We start from the raw sequence: 20287 nt of genomic DNA, 5'->3' as shown, positions 1-20287 counted from the left end.
ATTACTTTTTCTTACTGAATTAAATAAAGCACTGGTAAGCTCAGGGAGTTTACTCTTGAGATTTTAAAAAGGGGAGGAGACCAAGTCCTGTTTGAAATCAAGATAGAAAGGAGGATAGAAAAGAGAGAAAACAAAGTTTGGAACCATCAAATACCCTTCCTTTCCCCCCTCATTACAGGGAAACTCTAAAATCTCAGTGCAATTAAAAAAAACCCAAACCTGACCATGCAGGCAGAACAGAATTTATTTCTTACACAGTTATTGACCTTAGCTTCTTGCTAGGCAGTTAGCCTGAAATGAACATTCTCTTCATGATTAAGATTTTAACAACGTTGGTTGTTAAGGAGAGACCACCTTGAAATGTTCCCACTTTACAGGGACTTTCCACAGGGAGTAGGAATTCTACAAGCTTTTCTGTCTTAACCAAACACTGCTGCACTATTAGGAGCAGAACAAGGAGGACATTGAGCAGATGACCTTGAGATAGATCCCTATGTATAGTACCTAGTGTAACCAGTGAAAATTACTACCAAAGGATTGTCTTCAGATCAGAGTAGAAACTTGGACATAGAAAGAATGTTAGCTGGCACTTTTTTCAGATAATCAGACACTCCAGGAAATCCTGATTCTGTCCCTTTTGTCAGTCTCAATTCCATGACCAAGCTATACTTCATCATAAACTTCAGCTGCACTGGACTACTTCAGTGAACTCTCCTCTTTCTGGACCTAGAAATATTCTCCTGATGGTGTTTTCTCCTTCAGGATCCACCAGCTACACAGAGTTCCCAAAAGCTTAGATATATGTCACATTAGGAGAAACTTTCTGTCCTGCTCACCTCACTAGCTAGTTGGATTTATCATTTAATTGGTAGTATTGAAGCTGCCATTACTTTTTCACACGTAAGCCTTAATGAAAGAATAAAGAAACAGATGGACTTTTGGTACCACGATCTCTGAACAAGTAGGACAAAGTCACAAGGTCACAACGTTTATTTTTAAATACCACACCTATAGATCATGGGTATTCTGAGTTATTCCCATTAGAAGCAGAACTGCTGAGGGAGTGAGGTGTTTATGATTCTAGGTATTTACAAAAAATATATAAATTATGATTTCTTATTTTGTCAGTAAAGATCAAACAACAGGATCCTCTAGCCTTCTTGCAAGGCCAAGCCTTCTTTGTCTGGCACTTAACTCAGAAAACTGTTTTTACTTTCTCAGGTTTATGGTTATGGTGTTTATTCAGGTCATGTCTAATATAGTTTTTACCTTTTTTATTAAACTTTTTTCCTTAAATGTTTTTGCTATTTTTTTTTATCCCACCTTTTCATCTTTACCATACAGACCAGAATCAGCCACAACTGAAAATTCTTCAGTCCTGTGTAGTTTTTGAGTGTTTTCACATGCTTGTGTTTGTTGTGGACCACAGTTATTTCAGTGCTCTCAGCCAAAACTGTTTCAGTAAGAACCTTGTTTCTTTCAAGGCTAAGTACTCACACTTCACTGAAAATAAAAAAAGCAACATTTGGGGCCAGGATAATATTTTCACTTTCTGTAGTCAATAAGCCTAGCTTATTTTGTTCCGTTTTCATTCTGGAATGGCCACTGTGGTCTTGGTAGATCAGAAAACAAAAAGTTCATGGCCATGTGCGCATATGGGTTTTCAGTTAGCCAACCTAACAAAGCTGTTTATTGCTTAGTTTTTTGTGTCTTCTCCCCTTTTTTTTTGGAAGAGTGATGGTGATAAAATGCTCTACTACCTCCTGAGACACTTGAAAAAACTTGCCATCTTTGACACTTCTGTTCTATGAATGTGGTGGTTTTTATCCACAAAAGTTATTTAATTTCTCCTACTGTACAGATGACAAAAAAGTAGCCTGGTAAGTGTTCTCAGATAACGTCTAAATGTGTGCTGACACCAATGAGCAGAGCCATTTTGATGAGAAAAGTGTATCTAGAAAGGCTGAGGCTGTCCAGCTGCTATATAAGACTATGAATTTTAGAGCACTAAGCGGGGAGTATGATTCAGTTAGTGCATCTTGTGCCTCTCTTGAAATTGCACCCAAAAATACACTGTCAAAGAATAACTTCTAAGAGTTTGGTGAAGGCAGAAGTAGTAGTCATGTATTTTTCTCTCTCTATTTCATTTTAAGTCAGTGGTTAGCACTGGATGTTTGTGAGGATTTTGCAGCTTCCTGAGTGTATAAAAGTAATGCAAAACTTCCAATATTATGTTCAGTGGTTGAGTTTAGAAGCATCTAGCATACACAGCTTTGTGCAAAGACCAGTGCAGTGGGTTCCCCTAATTTAGAAAATGTTTCAAGCTTTCATGTTCTGCTTTACTGCATTTTTCAGTCCTAATGAAGAAATAGTTATTCTTTCTTAAAGTTAACCATCAGTTTGTTGGATATGAAAAATCACATCACAGAGAGGATTGGTAAGAAGAGGGTGGAACACATCTGTTCAGCAAAGATTGAAAGTCTAGAAACCCAAAGTGAACACTACAAAAGAAAATTTAGAATTAAAAGTTTTCAGGGTGAATCTTGAATTCTTTTGCCTTAAGCATTAGATAGCCTACAACTCCAAACTTTCTATCCATGCAAATTTCTCAAAATTGTGTCAGACCCTGATCATTCTTCCATGCACACAGATGAATTTTAACATCTCTTTCTAGAAGAGTAATATTGCCTTGATATTTGAGATACAGTTTGACATAAAATCAATAGTAAAATTGTTGCCAAGCTTGCCTTTTTTTGGAAGCCTGCTGCAATGATTTGTCTTCTGCTGGGTCAACAATGGGCTTCGCTCCTGATTCCATTAAGAAAATTATATTGGCTCTAACTAACTTCTGTTTCAATGGTGGGACCTAGCAAAGGAGGTGTAATTATTTACAGTATTAGAAATCTTGCTGCAGTGGGACCTAAGAGGTGAGGCATTCTCTGAAAGGGAATACCTTGATGATGCAGAGACTTCATACACAAAAGCACTCTATGTGATGAAAAGCCGCTTTTCATTTTGGCAGTCTTTGGATGCTAGATAGCTTTCTCTGCAGTGTTATAAGTGGAGAAAAATTCAGTACCAGAGATATTTCAGTGCAGAACTGGGTTGGGTTGTTTTGTGGGACCTTAGTGCTCTGCCTCAGAAGAGCTGCCAATTAACAGAATTAGTGGCTCAAGATGGTGGCCTTGTTCTTCTACCAGATACTACAGTTCTCCCAGCAGAGATGGCAGAATGGACAGTGTGTCTTCTTAAGTCATGGCATTTCAGAGCTTGGTTTACTCACTTAGATGATTAGTAGTTTTATTTTAATACACCGGTCTATAAGCAGCAAGTTCCAAAGCATCTGGCTCATAAAGCATATAGGATTAAGGTGTAGCAGCTGAACTAATCATTGATTTCAGCTCTGGGGCTCTTTAGTTGCTACTGCTAAATGTACCACTGGCTGTGAATCAGAGGCTGTGTGCCACAGGTTCCTGCACTCCGTGTTGTGTTAACACTGGCAATACTGTGATGTCTCGGCTGGAGGGTGAGCTGTAACTTGGCAGAGGTACTAGAACTCTGCCTCAGTGCTTGACAGGTCTAGTGTGCCTAATAGCTAAATTCAGAAGATTTAAAGCTTGTCCTTACCTTTATTGGCTCATTGAACCAATCTGATTGTGGCCCATTCATTCCTGGGGTCAACAGGATGCAGTGGGGTGATGAACAAAGCTGTGTCATGTAGCAGAAGTGACTCAATTCTGGGTCAGTGCTGGCTGGTCTTGGATGTTGTCCCACAGTGTGGCAGGGGGGATATATGTATAAAAATATTTGTGAGATATATTTATAGGTGCTGGATGTTCCTGAAGCTGTGCTGTAATACAAAATGAAAGCACAGTGGTTGTTCTTGCATGTTGGGATGTAGAGATGGTAGAGACGCTGCTGCAATTCAGGGCTGTACGTTTCTGAAGATGAATTAAATTATAATGAACTATTGAATACATTATGAAAGCACAGGAAATAGAGGAAATAGGGTCATCTTTGTAAGAGGAACTCAGTTTCATATGAGTTCAGGATATCTGTGGGTATTCATGTGTGTGTAAATTGTGAAAGTGAAAGGTGGGTGGATGCCATAGAAGGGACAGTAAGGACTTATCCAGACAAAGTTAAATAATTGGCTTATGGAGGGAAGAATGCAAGAGAGGGTGATAAAAAATTTAAGTTGCTTTGGATTGTTTTGCAAGTTGCAAATACAGTTCTGTGATTTTTATAATGAGTTCAGAAGAGATGTGTTTGTAATCTGGGTGTTGCCTTCTAAGGTATTTCTAGTGCAGGACAAGGGTTACACGACCACTTCATGGCAGCTGAAGGCATTTCCTAAATGAAAAAATAATACTAGGAGCACAGCTGATCAACATGTCTTAACACTGTGTCCTGGCCTTCTTATTATTCCATTGGCACTGGCTTAGGTCACTTGTCCAGAATGGCCTCAGTAACATCAGCCGTGTGTAGAATGTGGGTAAAATTATCTCTATCTGATACTATTTTCAGAAAAGAGCTAAGAGCAAGAATTCTTTTCTTATTAGCCTTGGTCCAATACATTTACAAAATAATCACACATATATTTAACTGTATTTTGCTGTCTTGTTGACATAAGATGTAAGAACAGTTTTTGGAAACAAAAAGAAAGTAAAAATATTTTAAAGAATTCTGCTGTATTTTTTAAGTGGCACCTGGATACCATGACTACCAAGACTTAATTTGAGTGAGGTACCTCAAAAATTCCCTTTTGGTATTTCTCTCTAGCTTTTGATGTCTGACAACCATCTTTAAAATTAGGGTGTATGGGACCATTTGTCTTTCTCCAAACTGCTTTTCAGAAGTGCTGCACAATTGAGAAACTTTTGCAGTCTAGATTTGGAGGTTATGGCATTTGCTCTGTAGTGAAATGTAAATGGCACGAGTAATCTGCATTTCCTGGAACAGCACTTCCCTTCTATCCCTTGCTTTGTGGGTGCTCTGTAGTTTGCTAGTGTGGAAAATCAGATAGACAACACACAGATAAAGGTTTTCATTCTTGACACAACCAAGAAACATCCAGGATCAGGCATTTACTTCCAGAACACACAGTGTCAGTATTGGCTCGAGGAGATCCAGAGACTTGTGCAGTTGCTTGGTTGACCTGTACTTTCAAGAGCAAACAGAACACAACCATGGATGTGGAAAGCACATATTGGGGTAGCATGTCCAAAATTGGTGATAATTTAAGACCCTTTTAAGAATCATTGGGAATGGTTGGATCTCTTTGTCATTAGCAATAGGTTCTGCAGAACAGATAATCTTACATGAGCTTGCTGGGCTGATCCTCACTTGTTTTATATTAACACCCATTTGTTATCTTGCTATTTGAATTCACTGATCATTCCCCATGTGGATACTATTGCTTCTCTTTAGTATGGTGCAGAATCTTAATGCTAGAGACTCCATGGATTCCGATGTGCTGTGTGCATGTCTGATAACATTCTGTTGTCCTCTAGGATGAAATGGAAATACCTGGTGGCCCAGATTGGACGAATAGAAAGACCTTTCATAATCACCCTGGTGTATTCAAACTGTGGAGTACAGGAGGTTGGAGTACTGGCAGTGGGCTCCTTGCAGCTCAGGAATTGCTTTCATGGTATGGTGCAACACAGACAGGTTTGGAATAACCAAATGCATCCTCACCAGAATGGATGAGGGTGATGAGGGATAGGATAGGATTTAGAAGAAATATGAGTAACTCAGAATTTTAGAACTAATTTAAGTGATCCTCTCTGCTTTTCAGATTTGTTTTGCTCGATCTTTGTATGGGAAAAACACCAAAACCAACTGGACTTATGCTTGAATCCAACAACAAGGGTGAAAAAAGTCTTTACCAAGATTATTTTAGCATTTAGTATTTTTTTCTCTTAAATAATCAAGAACAACAGTCTACCCTGTGTAAACAAAGCCTTTTCCATGCTTGGGTTTTAGGTAATAAATCTATGAAGAAAATAAACATTTATCTGCCTCCAATGGGGTCTGTTTGCTACTGCCAGGCTGAGAATTTCTATGTAAAATGAAAATAATTGGAATGCAACTATTTTCTCTAAAGTACTGAGTGCTCAGCCAAGACCTTAGTTTTGCCTGGAGCTTACAGTTTTGTTCTGAATGTCATGCAAATGATCCTCAGTGACAGTGCAGAACCTTGCTAATGTCATTTAGTCTTCTTGGAAGTGCAAGAGTCTGTCAGCACAGGCAGTCTTCAGGTTGGGGACATAATTATCTTCAGTTCCTGAATTTCATTAATTAATATGTTATTGTTTCCTTTTTGTAGACTCTGTAGGAATAGCTTGGAATGTCATGTAAAAAGAAAACACTATTGTGAGCATGGTTTTGATCATATTAGAGATTTAATTGTAGTCATTATTCTTTTTATTTAACTTACTGTATTTTTAATGTAATATTTTTTCAACAGTCCTAGAGTTCTGAGGGGATGCATACAGCCTATAGCACTGGACTCTCAGTCTCTATATAACCTGGTGCATGTGTCTGGCAAAAAACAGTGTCATGAAAAAATACTATTTCAGAGTGTACACCTAGGTTTCTGCAGAGGTGTTCTTCCCTCTTTCTCCTGCAATTGGTTCCCTAACTTCTGCAATTTTTCCAAAGTAGTAACAATCCCAATGAAACTTCTGTGCAAAGCTTTGCTAAAGGTCCATAATAGGCCTGGACATGAATGCATCTGTGGGGCAGCCTGGGTGCCTTAAGGGTAATGCTCATGGGAAATATCAGAATTAAAAATCATGTTCAGCCTGGTTGATGGGTACCTGTACAGTCAGACAAATGCTCCCAGACTAGAACTGACTAGACTAGTTAGGGTGCATGAATAAAATTCGTGTACAGCAAGCCAACTTGCTGGGGAAGCAGCTACCTCATGGGCTGGATGCCAGCAGCTGGAAGCTGGCACAGAAATGAGTCAGCAGCCCAAGTGCTGGTTAAACTTGAGCCTCAGCAGGGCACAGCAGTGTCTATCAGGGCTGCAGATAAATGGGTGTCCCTGCCTCCAGCAGCAGGGTGCCATGCAGCTTGCCACAGCTGCCTGGCAGGTGCACAGTCATGTGTGCAGAACTGAGGAGCACATCACGGTAGGAAACTGCAAAGCCCTTCATTAACAAACCCCAAAAATTATCTAGAGATAGCACAAACACAGCAAAAGCAGTAGATGAGAAAGAAAAGAGCAATACATTTGGTCCAGGAATGTAATGCTGGATAGCAACCTACATGAAAAAAGCAGAGATTTATTGTACAAAAGACAAGGTCCTACATGTGAAAACAAATACACATGAAGGGTCATACACATTCTGTCAACTCACCTCTGGATTTAGTTCTCTCTTTTTTTCCCCCATTAGATAAAGAAAATCAAGATCTTTTTCTATATGACAAAGGCTCAACCTTCCCCTGCATTCATGGAAGCTGTGTCAGCCACCTACAGATCTGTGAGTTCATCAGTGACTGCCCTACCAAAGAAGAGGAAGGAGTGAGGTGTGGTGAGTATGTGGCATGACACTTCGTGGCAACCTTCATTCCATTAGAAGAAATAATTTAGAACAAAAAATGAGTTAAATTGATTCCATCTCAAGATTAATTCACTATTTTACCTTCTGAATTAATTTGGCCCATTTACATTAATTGAATACAAAGATTCTCTTTGAAAATTCACCCTATGTAGAATAAAATTCTTGGGGATTTTTATTGGTTTGGTTTGGTTTCTTAAGTGTTGCAGTAAGGAGTTCAGTGACCTTCCCTTCACAGTTACTGCTGCTTCAGAGAAAGGCAAAATCTATTTACATGTCTGCAGCTGGGTAAGAATATCCTTCTGGACCCAGATTTAAACTTTCCCTTCAGGGAAGGGTGATAATCATCTTTCCACTTTAATTACCAACAGTGTCATAAATCTGTCCTTCCAAGATCCCAGATCAGAGTTCTTGCACATTAGGACAGAGAAATCCCCTAACATTATATGTGGTGCCGATAAGCAATGCTTAGTTTTGTTACAATGATCTGTTGATTTGCCTTCCTTACAGTGTACACAAAACTCTGTGATGGTTGCAATTCCATATGTAGCAAGACCTTTACAAATATGTGGCAGTGATTTGGGATTCCTGAGATCATGGGGGCTGCAGTTTTGCCCAGTGTTTAGAGTAGGATAGCACAAAAAATTCTCAAATGTTTCCAGAAGCAAAGTGTTGGCTTTCTAATGGTGACTTTGGAAATAAACAAACAAGACCAATTTTGACAGTGTAGCATAGTTTGGGTAACTTGGACAACCACAATGGATTTTCACTTTTGTTATTGTTTGTGTTCTTCCATAATCAGATTGCTCCTATTTTCCTACTTTTTCTTTCCCTTGATTGTAGACAGTCTCCCAGAGGGTTCACACTGCTCTTTTGAAGAAGGTCTGTGTGGCTGGACACTGAATGAAAGTGCAGCATCTCCTTGGTCTATTCAGAGCTTTTCTGAAATGATTCAAGAGGACTCATTTGTAGGGTCTACTTTGCAAGCCACTGGTGGTAGGTTCTTCATTGTTCTCTCTCCCACTCTGGGTATGCATATACACAATAATCTTGAACTTAAGTTTATTTAATTTGGTTAAAACAATTTGGCATCATTGCCAAATGAACTTCATCAGTATTATTTATAACAACTTCAAATGTAGCTAAAACTAACTTTTGAACATGCCTCAAAACTATACTAAACAAGTTATGCAAAAAAGTTAACACAAAACTCTCAGAGACAAGGATCCTCCTTCACCTTTAAAAAATCATATAATGTATACTTCTTCCCTCCTCCTTCCTCTTATGAGCTATGCAGTTGCAGAGTACTTCAGCAGCAATATGATAACTGCTGCATCACACAGTAAAAATTTCCCAACAGAACTAGGCAGCTTGTAAAAACAAATCTTTTGAAGACCCTTGAGAGACTCTAGTGGGTTAGGAAGAGCATCACATATAAGAATATCCCAAGTGACTATACACATTCTGTGCCATAAAATGCCACAATAAAAAAAATGAGTCAAATAATTCCCAGAACTGTAGAACTGTCAGCTTGCTAAATAAGAGTGGGGGAGGCCAGACCCTCACCTGTTCAGGCTGAAAGTCAGAAGTGTTAGCACACACGAGTCTTGCCTCACAGCCCCCTGCTAAAATGAAGGGTTTCCATACAAGGGACCTGTTTGTCCCCTGAGAGCTTGTTTAAGCTCTCCCTGGGAACAAAAACTGCAAATAAACTCTTCCAGTCCAGAGTTTGTCTTAGTTTGTCTCAAGAGTCATTGATGCTAATGGTATATGAATTAGGAGGGTAGATTGGTGTGCACCTATGTATAGAAAGATCTTGAAAGGTATCTGAGGTTTATCCACTCACATTCCAAGAAAGATCTTGAAAGGTATCTGAGGTTTATCCACTCACATTCCAAGAAAGGGTTTGGAATGTTGGCTTTTGTGCTTCTGAAAACTACCAGAGTGTTTACTATAACTTCACCAACATAATTGCTCTCAAGCCATGCTTACACCTACATATGCTTAGATACTTACATTAATGATGTTAAATTGTTTCAAGTGATTGCACACAAGAGTAGGAGATCATTCTGTCTTTTTCACTTTTGTGTTCACAGGGCACTTCCTCTACCTGCGAGCAGACAGCACTCAGACAAGTGGTATGGCTAAGGCTCACAGTACCAGCTTGCCAGCCACTCTTGCCACTGAAGGCTACCAGGTGTGTCACTCTTAGCACCTTTTTGGAGTAAATCATCAGGCTGTAGGCACTATTTGCACAATTAGCCTGTTCTCCTGTCCCTCTGCACACTCTACACAACACTAGAAAGCAGAAGAGCTGGCTATACTTCCTAGCTGGCTACTTGTTCAGAACTGGAAAGGAGATGTGAGATGCATCCCCAGGAAGTGAAGGCAGAAGCCCCAAATCAGCTGCTCATTGTGGAAAACTCCCCAGCTGTACTAACTGTACCAGTTAGGAAGAGTTACTGCTCTGAGACGTGCCCAACAGCTAAATTGTGTGAGGCAGCCAAGGTTTGTAGAAAAGGGAGCTGTCTGGTTGGGCCATTGAGTCTTAGCATATCTGCTGCTGAGATTTTTCTCCATAAATTCTGCAATACTTGTGCAGGAGTTAATAAACTTTATTGTTTCACTGAGAACAGGACTGTGAAGTTAGAAGGCATTAGATTTTCCAGAAACAGATTAATATAATAAACTTTTGATCACATTCTTCAGGAATTTCAATAGGTTAATGCAACTTGGCCTTGATAAAATCAGACAACTTGCCTTGCAGCTCTGAGATTCTGGAATTAAAATTATTAAATAATATTATAGTCATAACACTTAGGAAAATTAAGCTGCAAGTTTGAGCTGGAGTGCAGTCTTGCTAGTGGAAAAAGAGAAAGCTTTGATGCCTCCTAATTAGAGCTGGGAAAACAAATACAGTGCTGGTGCCAGAAATGTTACTATGGCATTTCTATTTATTTATAAATACAGGTAAAATTTGCTGGGTACAAAATAAACAGCAAAATAAAATGTGATTTGAGATAGGTTCACAAAACCAGGAGAGGAGAAGCAGTAACTGTTGATTATTTTGTAGAGGCTACAGAAGATCTGGATCCATTCTCTCCTACACTAGCAAGGATTTGAGGCCGCATTGCAGGATCAAGGAACTTCTGTGGTTGTTTTTTGCAGAACATGTGTGTGCTCCCTTTCCTGCTGGTAGTGGAGCTCTCTGCAACATAAAGGGCAGCTGAGTATTCGAAGCAGTGGCAGAAATTGCAAATTTCTCTTGCTCTGTGGCAAAATTCAAGTGGTTGCTCCAAAGAAAGAGGAACAAGTCTTGCTTCAAAACATTCTTTGGCCTGGTGATTCTGTTCACTTGTCTTAGGGGTGCTACAATTCAGGTGGTGCCTATGAATTGCAGAAGGTAGATGGACTGAGGTTTCCTGCCTCTAGAGACAGTCCTTGTTTCACAGGTACTGGGGGCAGGACAGCTCTCCCCTCGAAGAAGGGAACGATGAGGAAACCAGTCCACTCACCCAGATGGTGTCAGAGGCTGTGGATATTGCCATCAGTGGTTGAAAAACAGCTGCCCAACAGGAGTGTCATTTTGGGTCTTCCCTGAGAAAAGTCTGTGCTAGTAATGGTGCTGAATCAAATACAGTCAGTGAGTAGGGGCTTAGTGATTTCTGTCATTAAAGAGCTTGATCCAAACTCCGAAGTTTGGTGTCTCAAATTCCCAGGGAGGAGAGAAGTGACTACCTTTCCCTTTGTCACTGATTACCATTCTTCTCTTCTTCCTCTGTTACAGATTCAATTTTCAGTGCATGTTTTTGGTAGCTACAATGGTACAGTCTCCTTCTCTCTCAGGGAAGAGATAAAGGGAGCTCCAATCACCTTGCCAATGTGGGAAAGGGCAGGGAGCTGGAGTGACCACTGGTTTCTCATCACCTTACCAATGCCAGTGCTTCAGAACCGGTAAGAGCTGTACTGTCAGCAGCCAGGGTTATCTATACAGTAAATTTTTCCTATCTTTATTGTGAAGTGTCACTTTCATTCCTTCCTCCTTTCAGGGCCGTTTAAAGTGACTCTGCTTGCTCAGGAAGTATTCTGTCATAAGTGCATATCTTTGTGCACATGCACAGCTTAGCTCAACACAAGCCCACACCATGTGACTGCACTTCTGTGCAGCCTCAAACACTACTTAGGTTTTGGGAACAGCAAGCATCTGTACTAAAAACCTTTTAGCAATCTGAGCAAGCCAGTGTACTCACAGGAGCAAAGTGCTCCCAGAAGGGAAACTGCTGCATTAGCATATCTGCACTTCGTATTCCCAGAGAAAAAAAACACTCAGGTGGTGATTCAAAGGGGTGGTAATCCCACAGTTTTGCCAATACACCTGTCTAGTTTAGGATAAATAACAGTGCAGCCTGGGCAGCTGGAGTTCCTTTGTTGCCACATTACTGATGCAATGATTTCAGAAAAAGACTGTTGCCCAAATGAGCCTTGCACCAAAGTATTCATGGGTTTAGGTGTGGAAATATAGTGCAACTTTGGTTTTCAAATGAAGTGAAATATTGAAGATTTAAGGAATTTCAATGCAATCAAATTTTATTTGGGCATTTCTCTTCCCTCACTTAGTGTCACTCAATCTCAAGCCATGCAGCTGGTGTTGATAGCTGGTTATTTTGACAACATAAACTCTTTTTTTCCAATTTGTCCAATCTGGTTGGTTTTTTTGCATATTCCCAAGGAGGGTCTGTTTCACATGAAACTTAAGAAAAAAGCCCCTCCAAGTCTATATAATGAGTATGATAAATGTTGCTCTACCTTCTTTCCAGTTTGATTTCCTGATTACCTTTGGTCTCAGTATTATCATGTGCTCACCATACACACCTGTGCCATGAATGATTCCTTTAGGGTACCATTGGTCTGTCTGCTAGCGCTGTATTTAATGTTCTTGCCTGACACAATCTGAAGCCCTGTGGATTAGCATCTATTTAGTTATGGTTATGTCATACAAAAGTATGCATATGTAAAGTATGCATATGTAAAGTATGGCCAGTGAATCAGTGCAGAACAGCTCTTTTCTCTGGGCACTCCACTGTGGACCTATCTTCAGCAGAGAACAAGGGGCTCTGCAGAAATATTTAAGACCTTCTGCCTCCTATGATATACAATCCCTTATGCTTGTTCCCTGAGGCCTCCAATTTCTGTATTGGCCCTTAATTCTGAAGCAAAATGGATCTTACATGGTAGAAAGGAATGGGCAGCATGACACCCTTTTTGAGCACTACCTAGAATGGCAGGAAAAAATATTGATATTCAAATGTTCAAATACTGTAATGTTTGAGAAAGTTGAGCACTTAGGCAAAATGAAAGATGTAGGTAGGTCATACATGTGTTTATTATTACAGTCTGCTTCAAGTAGTTCTATCTCATTTTCCCTCCTGTAATCTTCTTTGTATGACGTTTTCAAATTTAAAACTGACTGGCACAACAGTGATGATCACTGTGGGTAAGGATGGAGCTGTTCAGTCTAGAAGGCAGATCTGTACCACCTGTGGTAGCCAGGTGATTGGCAGAAGTAATAAGTTGCCATTTGCTACACTGATCTATTACAGACACAGAACAAGGACACACTTTGCTAGAGGGTGCTGCCAACTATTTCCCCAAGGGAGGAAACCCATGTCTTTGTGGTCCCAGGACACAGGCTCCATCCCAGTCCTCTTGTCTTATTTCCATGCTCTACTCTTTCTGTCCTGTCTTACCTGCTTCTGTGGGCACTTGGTGCCTTCCCTCCTTGTTTTCATATACCTGGTATTTCTTTTGCTCCAGCCTCCCATTTGGGAACCCATTTTATCTGTCTCATGTCTCTTCCCTTTCTGAACTCCTCCCTGCTTCTTGTTTCTACCTCTCTTCCAGGAGCTGCTGTCTCTGTATGTTGTTTTGGCTTTTTTTTATTATCAAGTCTGAATCCCTTTGCTGTACTTCCCTTCTCCTCCTAACTATGTCTTGTGTGCTTTCATTTCAATGATCCCAGACCTACAGTAAAGCTTTATTCCCAGAAGCTTTTATTCCTGTTTGACTGACTATTTAATTCTTTCTGTAGATCTTGGCCCAAACTCCCTGCACAGAAAGTCCAAGCCTCTCTTCTGTAAAATTCCCAGGGAGGTCCCATCCTCTCTCCAGGATGACACCTTGTTCACTCCAGATTCAGTTCAGGCAGCTTTTTATTCCTCCTGCTTGGTCAGAATCAGCAAAAGAAAGAAAGGCTGGAGAATAAAATGTTTATCCATTAATTTGGAAGGGCAGTGCCCACCTCATGTAGCTGAAACATGACCTGACATGGTTCATAATAGCACTGTGTGGAAAGTACCATTTTGCCTAAGACTTCAAGATATCCAGGGAAGAGGAAACTGCAGGATTTAAAAACAAAAATACCAGGAAATGTCAGGGATTTAAAAATTTCAAAGATATTTTCTTAAAATTTTATTTGATTCTCATTCACATGGAAAAAACCAACCTCATGTCTGCCATGTGACTCTTCCTCACACATTTCAGATCCCACTTCCAATACCTAGTAGCACAGAGTGCTTAAAAAGTTACCAGTGTTTTTTAGCAAGGTCAGAATCATGAATCCATGCATTGCCTCATCCTCAGCACTCACAAAATATTTTGACTGCTAGAAAAGTCATATCAAATCACCCAAAATAGAAAAGTTCTGTCTAAATTGCTTTAATGTTGATGAAGTTGAAAACAATTGTAAACAGAGGTATATGATGAACATTGCTGGACAATTTTGTGACAGTTTAGTATAAAACTTCATTAATTATTCTGTGTATTTATGGGTGTCGTCAGCTTTCCTTGGTAATGCAAGCTCTAGCAATGCAAGGATAATTTTTTAGTGCAAATTTTGAGCTGGCATGCTGTTTTTCTGTATCCCAAATCTTTGGGAAACTTCTGTCCTTCTCTTGCTGTAGGAAAGTGCTGTACTTTCCCCTGGTTCCTTAAGGGGATGGTAGGCAGTAGTAAAGTGGGTAGGAAGGGGACAGATCACACAGGGAGAAGAATAGGCATGAGTTGAAACACAAGAAGTGGCAGGCCATGAACTGCTTGATGGGGCCAGAAGTAGAGAAACCTTAACAAAAATAAAAGGAGGACACGAAGGCTCTATTCAGGTAGCTTTTAGCAAGACCTTCATCCAATGAATTTGTTTCTTAGGAGAGAAGGAAGACACAGTTTGCTGATCAGCCTCCCAGTTGGGCATCTAGCTACTTTGAAAAACTGTTTCTGGTGATTGGCTGGCAAATTCACTTCCTTGGTTCACACACACAAGGAAAAATAATGCTATCAGAAAACCAAGCAGGCAGAAGACCACAGAGACCTGGAGAACATAGTTTACTGGAGTCAGCAAAATAAGAACAATGAACAGGAGCACTGAAAACCCCTCTGGCTAACACAGCACTGAGTTCAGAAGGCAAATTCCTCCCCTTTTTTTGAAGTTAAGAGGAAGGGGAGGCATACAGAGCCTAGAGGTTATGAAATGTCAATTCTCATGCACTGAGAGGGGGAGAGGTCATTCCTCAAGGTCCCCCTTGTACTGGGCTGGAGCAGAAATCTGCCTTGTAGTGCAGTGCCAGGGGCCCTTGTCTGCTGTGTCTCCATGGACCAGACATGGCAGATTGACCTGACCTAGGGTGTAATGCCACGTGAGTGCCTTAAGGAAGAGGTAGGATGTGGTGCTGTGTCTATGCCTGTGGGTCCTGTAAGTGCCCTGGTTCTGAGCTCAGGGTGCTCTGACTCTTTTCCATCACATAGATGGGGAATTATTATCATTCATCAGTGGATTTATAAACGAGGTTTGAAAATGCTCTTGCTAAGCCTGCTGTTGAAGAAGAGGGTTTCTGTAGGAAGGGGATCTAATGAAAAATTCCCCACTAACACCGTAGCTAAGAGGCCTTTCAAGAGACCCTTGATTTGCATTTGCTGCACTTGGTCCCAGAGTGCTTAGATCCTGAAGCTGTGGATGCTTTAATTTAAGCACAAAGGGTAATTCTCGAGTTGGGGTAAAAGCAGTTTATCCCTAAATACTTGCATGCAGTTATGCAAGTAACTGTGGATATCAACCATCATTTGGTTGGTGGGTGGAATGCACACACCTATTTTATTGCCACTAATTTGGGACAAGTGTGTTTCTAGGCTGAATGATTAATGTGTTAGGCAGGTCAGTGCTTGATCTCTCATAAATCATCATTAAGCTTTACCAGAAACAGCAATAGAGGTCGTGTCCACATGCTTTTAATAAGCTCTAAATGGACTGGATATCAGACATCTGTTTATTTCTGAAATGTAATGAAAAACAATTCAGTCCTATCCATTACAAGGAGATCCTTCAGCTCATTTTCTTTCTTCCTTGTGAATTCAGAAAGTAGCAATACACATGGGACATGACAGAGCTCCTAGATAAGCAACACCTGGTCATAGTGGAAAAAGATGAGACAGCCAAGGGAGCTAACTCTTTAAGGAATTATGGCTGAAATTTATAATGCTCTACCCTTCTGAAATAAACTCATGTCAGCTTCTGAGTTACTCTGGCTAAGGATCACACCCAAGACATTTGGGTATTCTGTTCAGTTTTTACTCTATCTCTTCGGGGGTGGAAAGGAGGAGATTTTTTTTCCCCTCAGTCTAATTCCCTGACTGTTTCTGGTAATTGAATATGGATGGTTGTTTGTGCACAACAATTAGTGGGGGACAGTTGCTTGTATGTATGTGCAGATAGCAGGAGAATTAGGGCTCTCATTCTTCTTCTCCATGAAATGTGAAATTGTAGGAATATATGGTGCTTACGGGGGCTTGATATGTGTCTAAGACTTATAGCAAGCTCTTTTGGCTGCTCAGCTGGACTTGTCTGGAGGAAAAATTGTAAATAGTAATGATCTATTTTCCACTATAAGGGAACATTGTATTTTTAGGGAGGTTGTTTGTTCAGTTTTTGTTTGTTTTTCCATCTCCTTAGTCCTTTGTTGGTCTTCTCTAAAACATTTGTCTTATTGCAAAGGTTTCAGCTGGAACTCCTGGCAACCTGGGGCTGGAACTCCCAAGCTGACATTGCTGTTGACAACATTACATTTGGCCTGGACTGCACCACTGAAGGTGAGCCACAAATACTGCAGAATCCCCCCCAAAAATTGGGAAGCGTAATCTGCATAGCAGAGATCCAGGGTACACATTCTGTTCTCCCCACAGAGTGTGCATGGATCATTTGTGTCAGCTTTTTCTGCAAAATGCCATTTTATCTCAGACCTACCGAAGGTTGCAAGTAGAGGCAATTTTACTGTGTCAGACTCTCCCAGTGCTTTTTGTTTTTCCTCTAAGATGGGATACCCTATATCACATAGTTAAGACCTGTCTGTGTATCTTGGCAAGAAACCCTAGACTTATTCCTTAGCCCTAAATGGCAGGATTACATCACAGTTTTTCCACAGTCCCTGTTGAACTATGCACCCTGGTAATTGATAGCTGAAACAAATTTGTTGGAATCAAAGGGGAAAGTCACCATGTTTTTGTGGAGAAAATGAATTAAATTAAGGAATAAATTGACTGTCTGACAGTAAAATTTAGATTACTCCAACAAGTTTGTTTTTTCAGCGTGTAAGGAGGTAGATCAGCTATCACTGCCAGATATATAACAGCTTTCCTTTGATTCATTGTTGTGAATGTGACCGACAACTATTCCAGAGAAAAATGGAGCCAGTGCAACCTTTGAAACAAGTTAGGAATACTTGCAGTGGATTTTCCTAACAGACAAGGGGAAAGGAGTTAGGTATTTAAACTACTTGCAAATATTAGAAACTGCCTTCTTTTGTCCCTGGGGAAAAGACATGCTGTGTTGCAAAGGACCTGGAAGATAAGCAACACTTGCATGGTGATTTCTGTTGCAGACAAAATGTGGATGGTTGATACTGTGCCACTCTACGTGTCGCCACGCCCAGTGTGTCAGCTTTCAGGGTAGTAGCATGTCCCTGCAGTGGTTCGCTGTAGCCTAACGTAACATATAGAAAGTCTTATGTTGAAATAGGTGTGCTAAAAGCTCATCAACAGAAGCCACTATTCCTTTCTATCCTTTGCTGGTTCATTGTCCTGTTCTCTGTCCCTTTGTTCAGTGGGCACTGAAACCACACTTCTATGAAATGCTGAGTATGTACAGTTTCACTTGAAATTAAGAGGAAAAGATGATCCTTTATGATAGTTTCATTTTTTCACTCTAGCTCCTTAACAGCCCTCTGTCCTATAATCTTTGAAACCGCCATGCTAACAGTTTGTTTTGAAATCTTGAAACTGAAGGGAGTGACTCCAGATGCACTTGGGCCAGCTGATGTGCACCCAGCTGCTAGAGTTCACTGCCCTCATGGGAGCAGAGAGATCCTCCAGTTTACCCACAGACATTTTGCTGGGAGTGGCATCCTTTGGCAAACTGGTGGGGTGTAAATTCCCCTGCAGCAATGTTATCAGAGCTTGTCCATTAGACTGCCCAAGTTACTTCTTATTTTCAATTGGGATAAATTACACTTATGTCCAGGAGCAACTGGCACTCACCCCATCTGAAGGCACACCCCAGAGATGTGTGAGTCATGCAGAAGAAACACATCACGAAGGAAACGTTTCCTGGAAGCCTTGCACTTGCCACTGTTCCTTGAATCCTCTTTGTAAATTGATGTTCTCTCGCCTCTGAAAGCAGCCCCCTTGTATTTGTCTTCTCATGACTTTAATTCAGTTAGGCTGCAGAGAAGCCCAGCAGCTCTGCTGTGTTTTAGTAATGAAATTACTTCTCCCTGGCAAGGACAGGTATCAGATGTCAGAGACAGAGCCAATTAAAATCCAAGCAGTGAATTCTTTTCATGTGGGCAGAAGGAAGGATGTATGGCAGGAAGGAAGGGTTTGCAGCTAGCTAGGATGTAAATATTATTTTCTCTATCGATTTCAATCTTGTAGTTCAATTCTACAAAACCCAGTGCTGAGTGAAAACACTGTTTTTGTATGCAAGATGGGAAAGAAGGTGAGGTTTTCCATATACCTCCAAACTGTGAGGAAAGGTTCAATAAGATTTAAGAGAACTGAGTAGTGAGGACAACTCAAGAGACACCAATAAGGACAAAACCCAAATAGACCATTCTTTGGATGGCAGCTCCTGGGCATTGACAGTTGTTTATCCCTGTGGAAAAGGTGAGGAGAAACTACATTTTGGCTTATACAATCACCTTGTATAAGACAGTGTCACAGACTGGATGGCATGTCTGGTTCATTGTGAGAAGTTCAGACAGACAGGCATAAGAATACTTCATAGTTTCAGTGAAATAGTGCTTATATAGGAAGAGGTGTGAATTTTGAGTGTCTTAACATGAAAATATGGACTGGCACATTAAGTAGAATGCTGATGGTTGAGTTGCCCTTCTCACTGCCTTTACTATTATCTTTTGGTGCTCTAAACATTGTATTGTTCCAAGATCACAGACCTGTGGTCTATCAAACTCTACTGCCCTGGCCTAGAAATTGAATTTCAGTCTGTGCATCCTTTGCAATTTCCCAGAAGTTTGCTTTATAAATGACAAGACTGTCCAAAGAGAGCTTTTGTACAGATTATCTCTACTTCTTGATCTTAGCATCCCTGACCCAGCAAAGTCTGATTTCCAGTACTGTAACCAGCATTAGTAAGGTGAGATCTCTGAGGAGACCATTTACACCCTGAGGATCCTGTCAGGCATCTTACTCTGATTAATCTCAGCCATCAGATCTCTATTTTCATTACAGTCACAGAGACATTGAAGCAGTGAAGGAGTGAATTACTTTAGCTCTGCCTGCAGAAGATGTCCTCTCTTTCTCCATAACACTTCCCTCTGTCTCTTTTCAATGGGGAAATCAGTGTTAGCTAAAACTTGGAGAATGGAAGTCTGTGCTCTTTGCATTTTTTTATATAGATACACCTTAATATTAATATTAATATTAATATTAATATTAATATTAATATTAATATTAATATTAATATTAATATTAATATTAATATTAATATTATTTTTGTTCCCTTCCATTCACTCTACAGTCAACATGTTGGCTGTTAGAAGAGGAAGTGGAAACTAGAACAGACTGAAGCACCAGCCCCTGGGTCCCAGGGCAACACTAGGTTTGTAGAAAATGCCACCTTACAAGTTTGTGACTGACAGTGCATGAAACATCAGCCTTGAAAGCATTCACAGCTCATGTGGACAGGGCAATGCTCAGCCTGTGCTGCAGCTGATCTGCTGCTCAGTCCAGAGGAGACAGAAAGTTTCTTCTGAAGAGTAAGGGTTTGAGACAGTTTGGAGAAGGAGGAAAGACTTTGTTTGGAAATGAGGCATTTGCCTTAGGATTTTCAGTTGGGATGCCACAAAAGTATCCATGCAGACACACAGATCAACTCTGTTCCAGAGAGTGATTTACATTCCTTTGCTTTGGCAAACATAACCCGACTTCTTGTACATCACTGAATATCTGAAACTGTTGTGACCTTTGGAATTTGTAATTCAGTGCAGGCCTCGGGGAGCATCTTTTCTGGCCATGCATTGTATTTTTCATTCTGTTTTCCTCCTTGCATTTGATTAATTTCATTTGTTTTGGGTTAATTTAATTTTTCACTGGCTTGACGACTTCATCCATTGAAGTTCTCCATCTCAGTATGAACAGAGTGTGTCAGTACAAAG

General features: G+C 40.4%; 1 protein-coding gene across 1 annotated transcript in view; it reads left to right on the top strand.

Moving 5' to 3' along the window:
- The window catches only part of LTK (leukocyte receptor tyrosine kinase), a 56835-nt gene that overhangs the window by 13439 nt on the left and 23109 nt on the right, over nt 1–20287 (top strand). The window contains 6 exon segments of the mRNA XM_062495365.1: nt 5514–5653; nt 7407–7544; nt 8415–8567; nt 9668–9768; nt 11359–11525; nt 16612–16706. Of these exon segments, the coding sequence (XP_062351349.1) occupies nt 5514–5653; nt 7407–7544; nt 8415–8567; nt 9668–9768; nt 11359–11525; nt 16612–16706 (794 nt within the window).

The sequence above is a fragment of the Cinclus cinclus genome, chromosome 6 (assembly GCF_963662255.1).
Source record: "Cinclus cinclus chromosome 6, bCinCin1.1, whole genome shotgun sequence".
In the NCBI taxonomy this organism is placed as follows: Eukaryota; Metazoa; Chordata; class Aves; order Passeriformes; family Cinclidae; genus Cinclus; species Cinclus cinclus.
The sequence above is the reverse complement of the archived record's forward strand: the minus strand, read 5'-3'. Positions and strand labels throughout refer to the sequence as shown.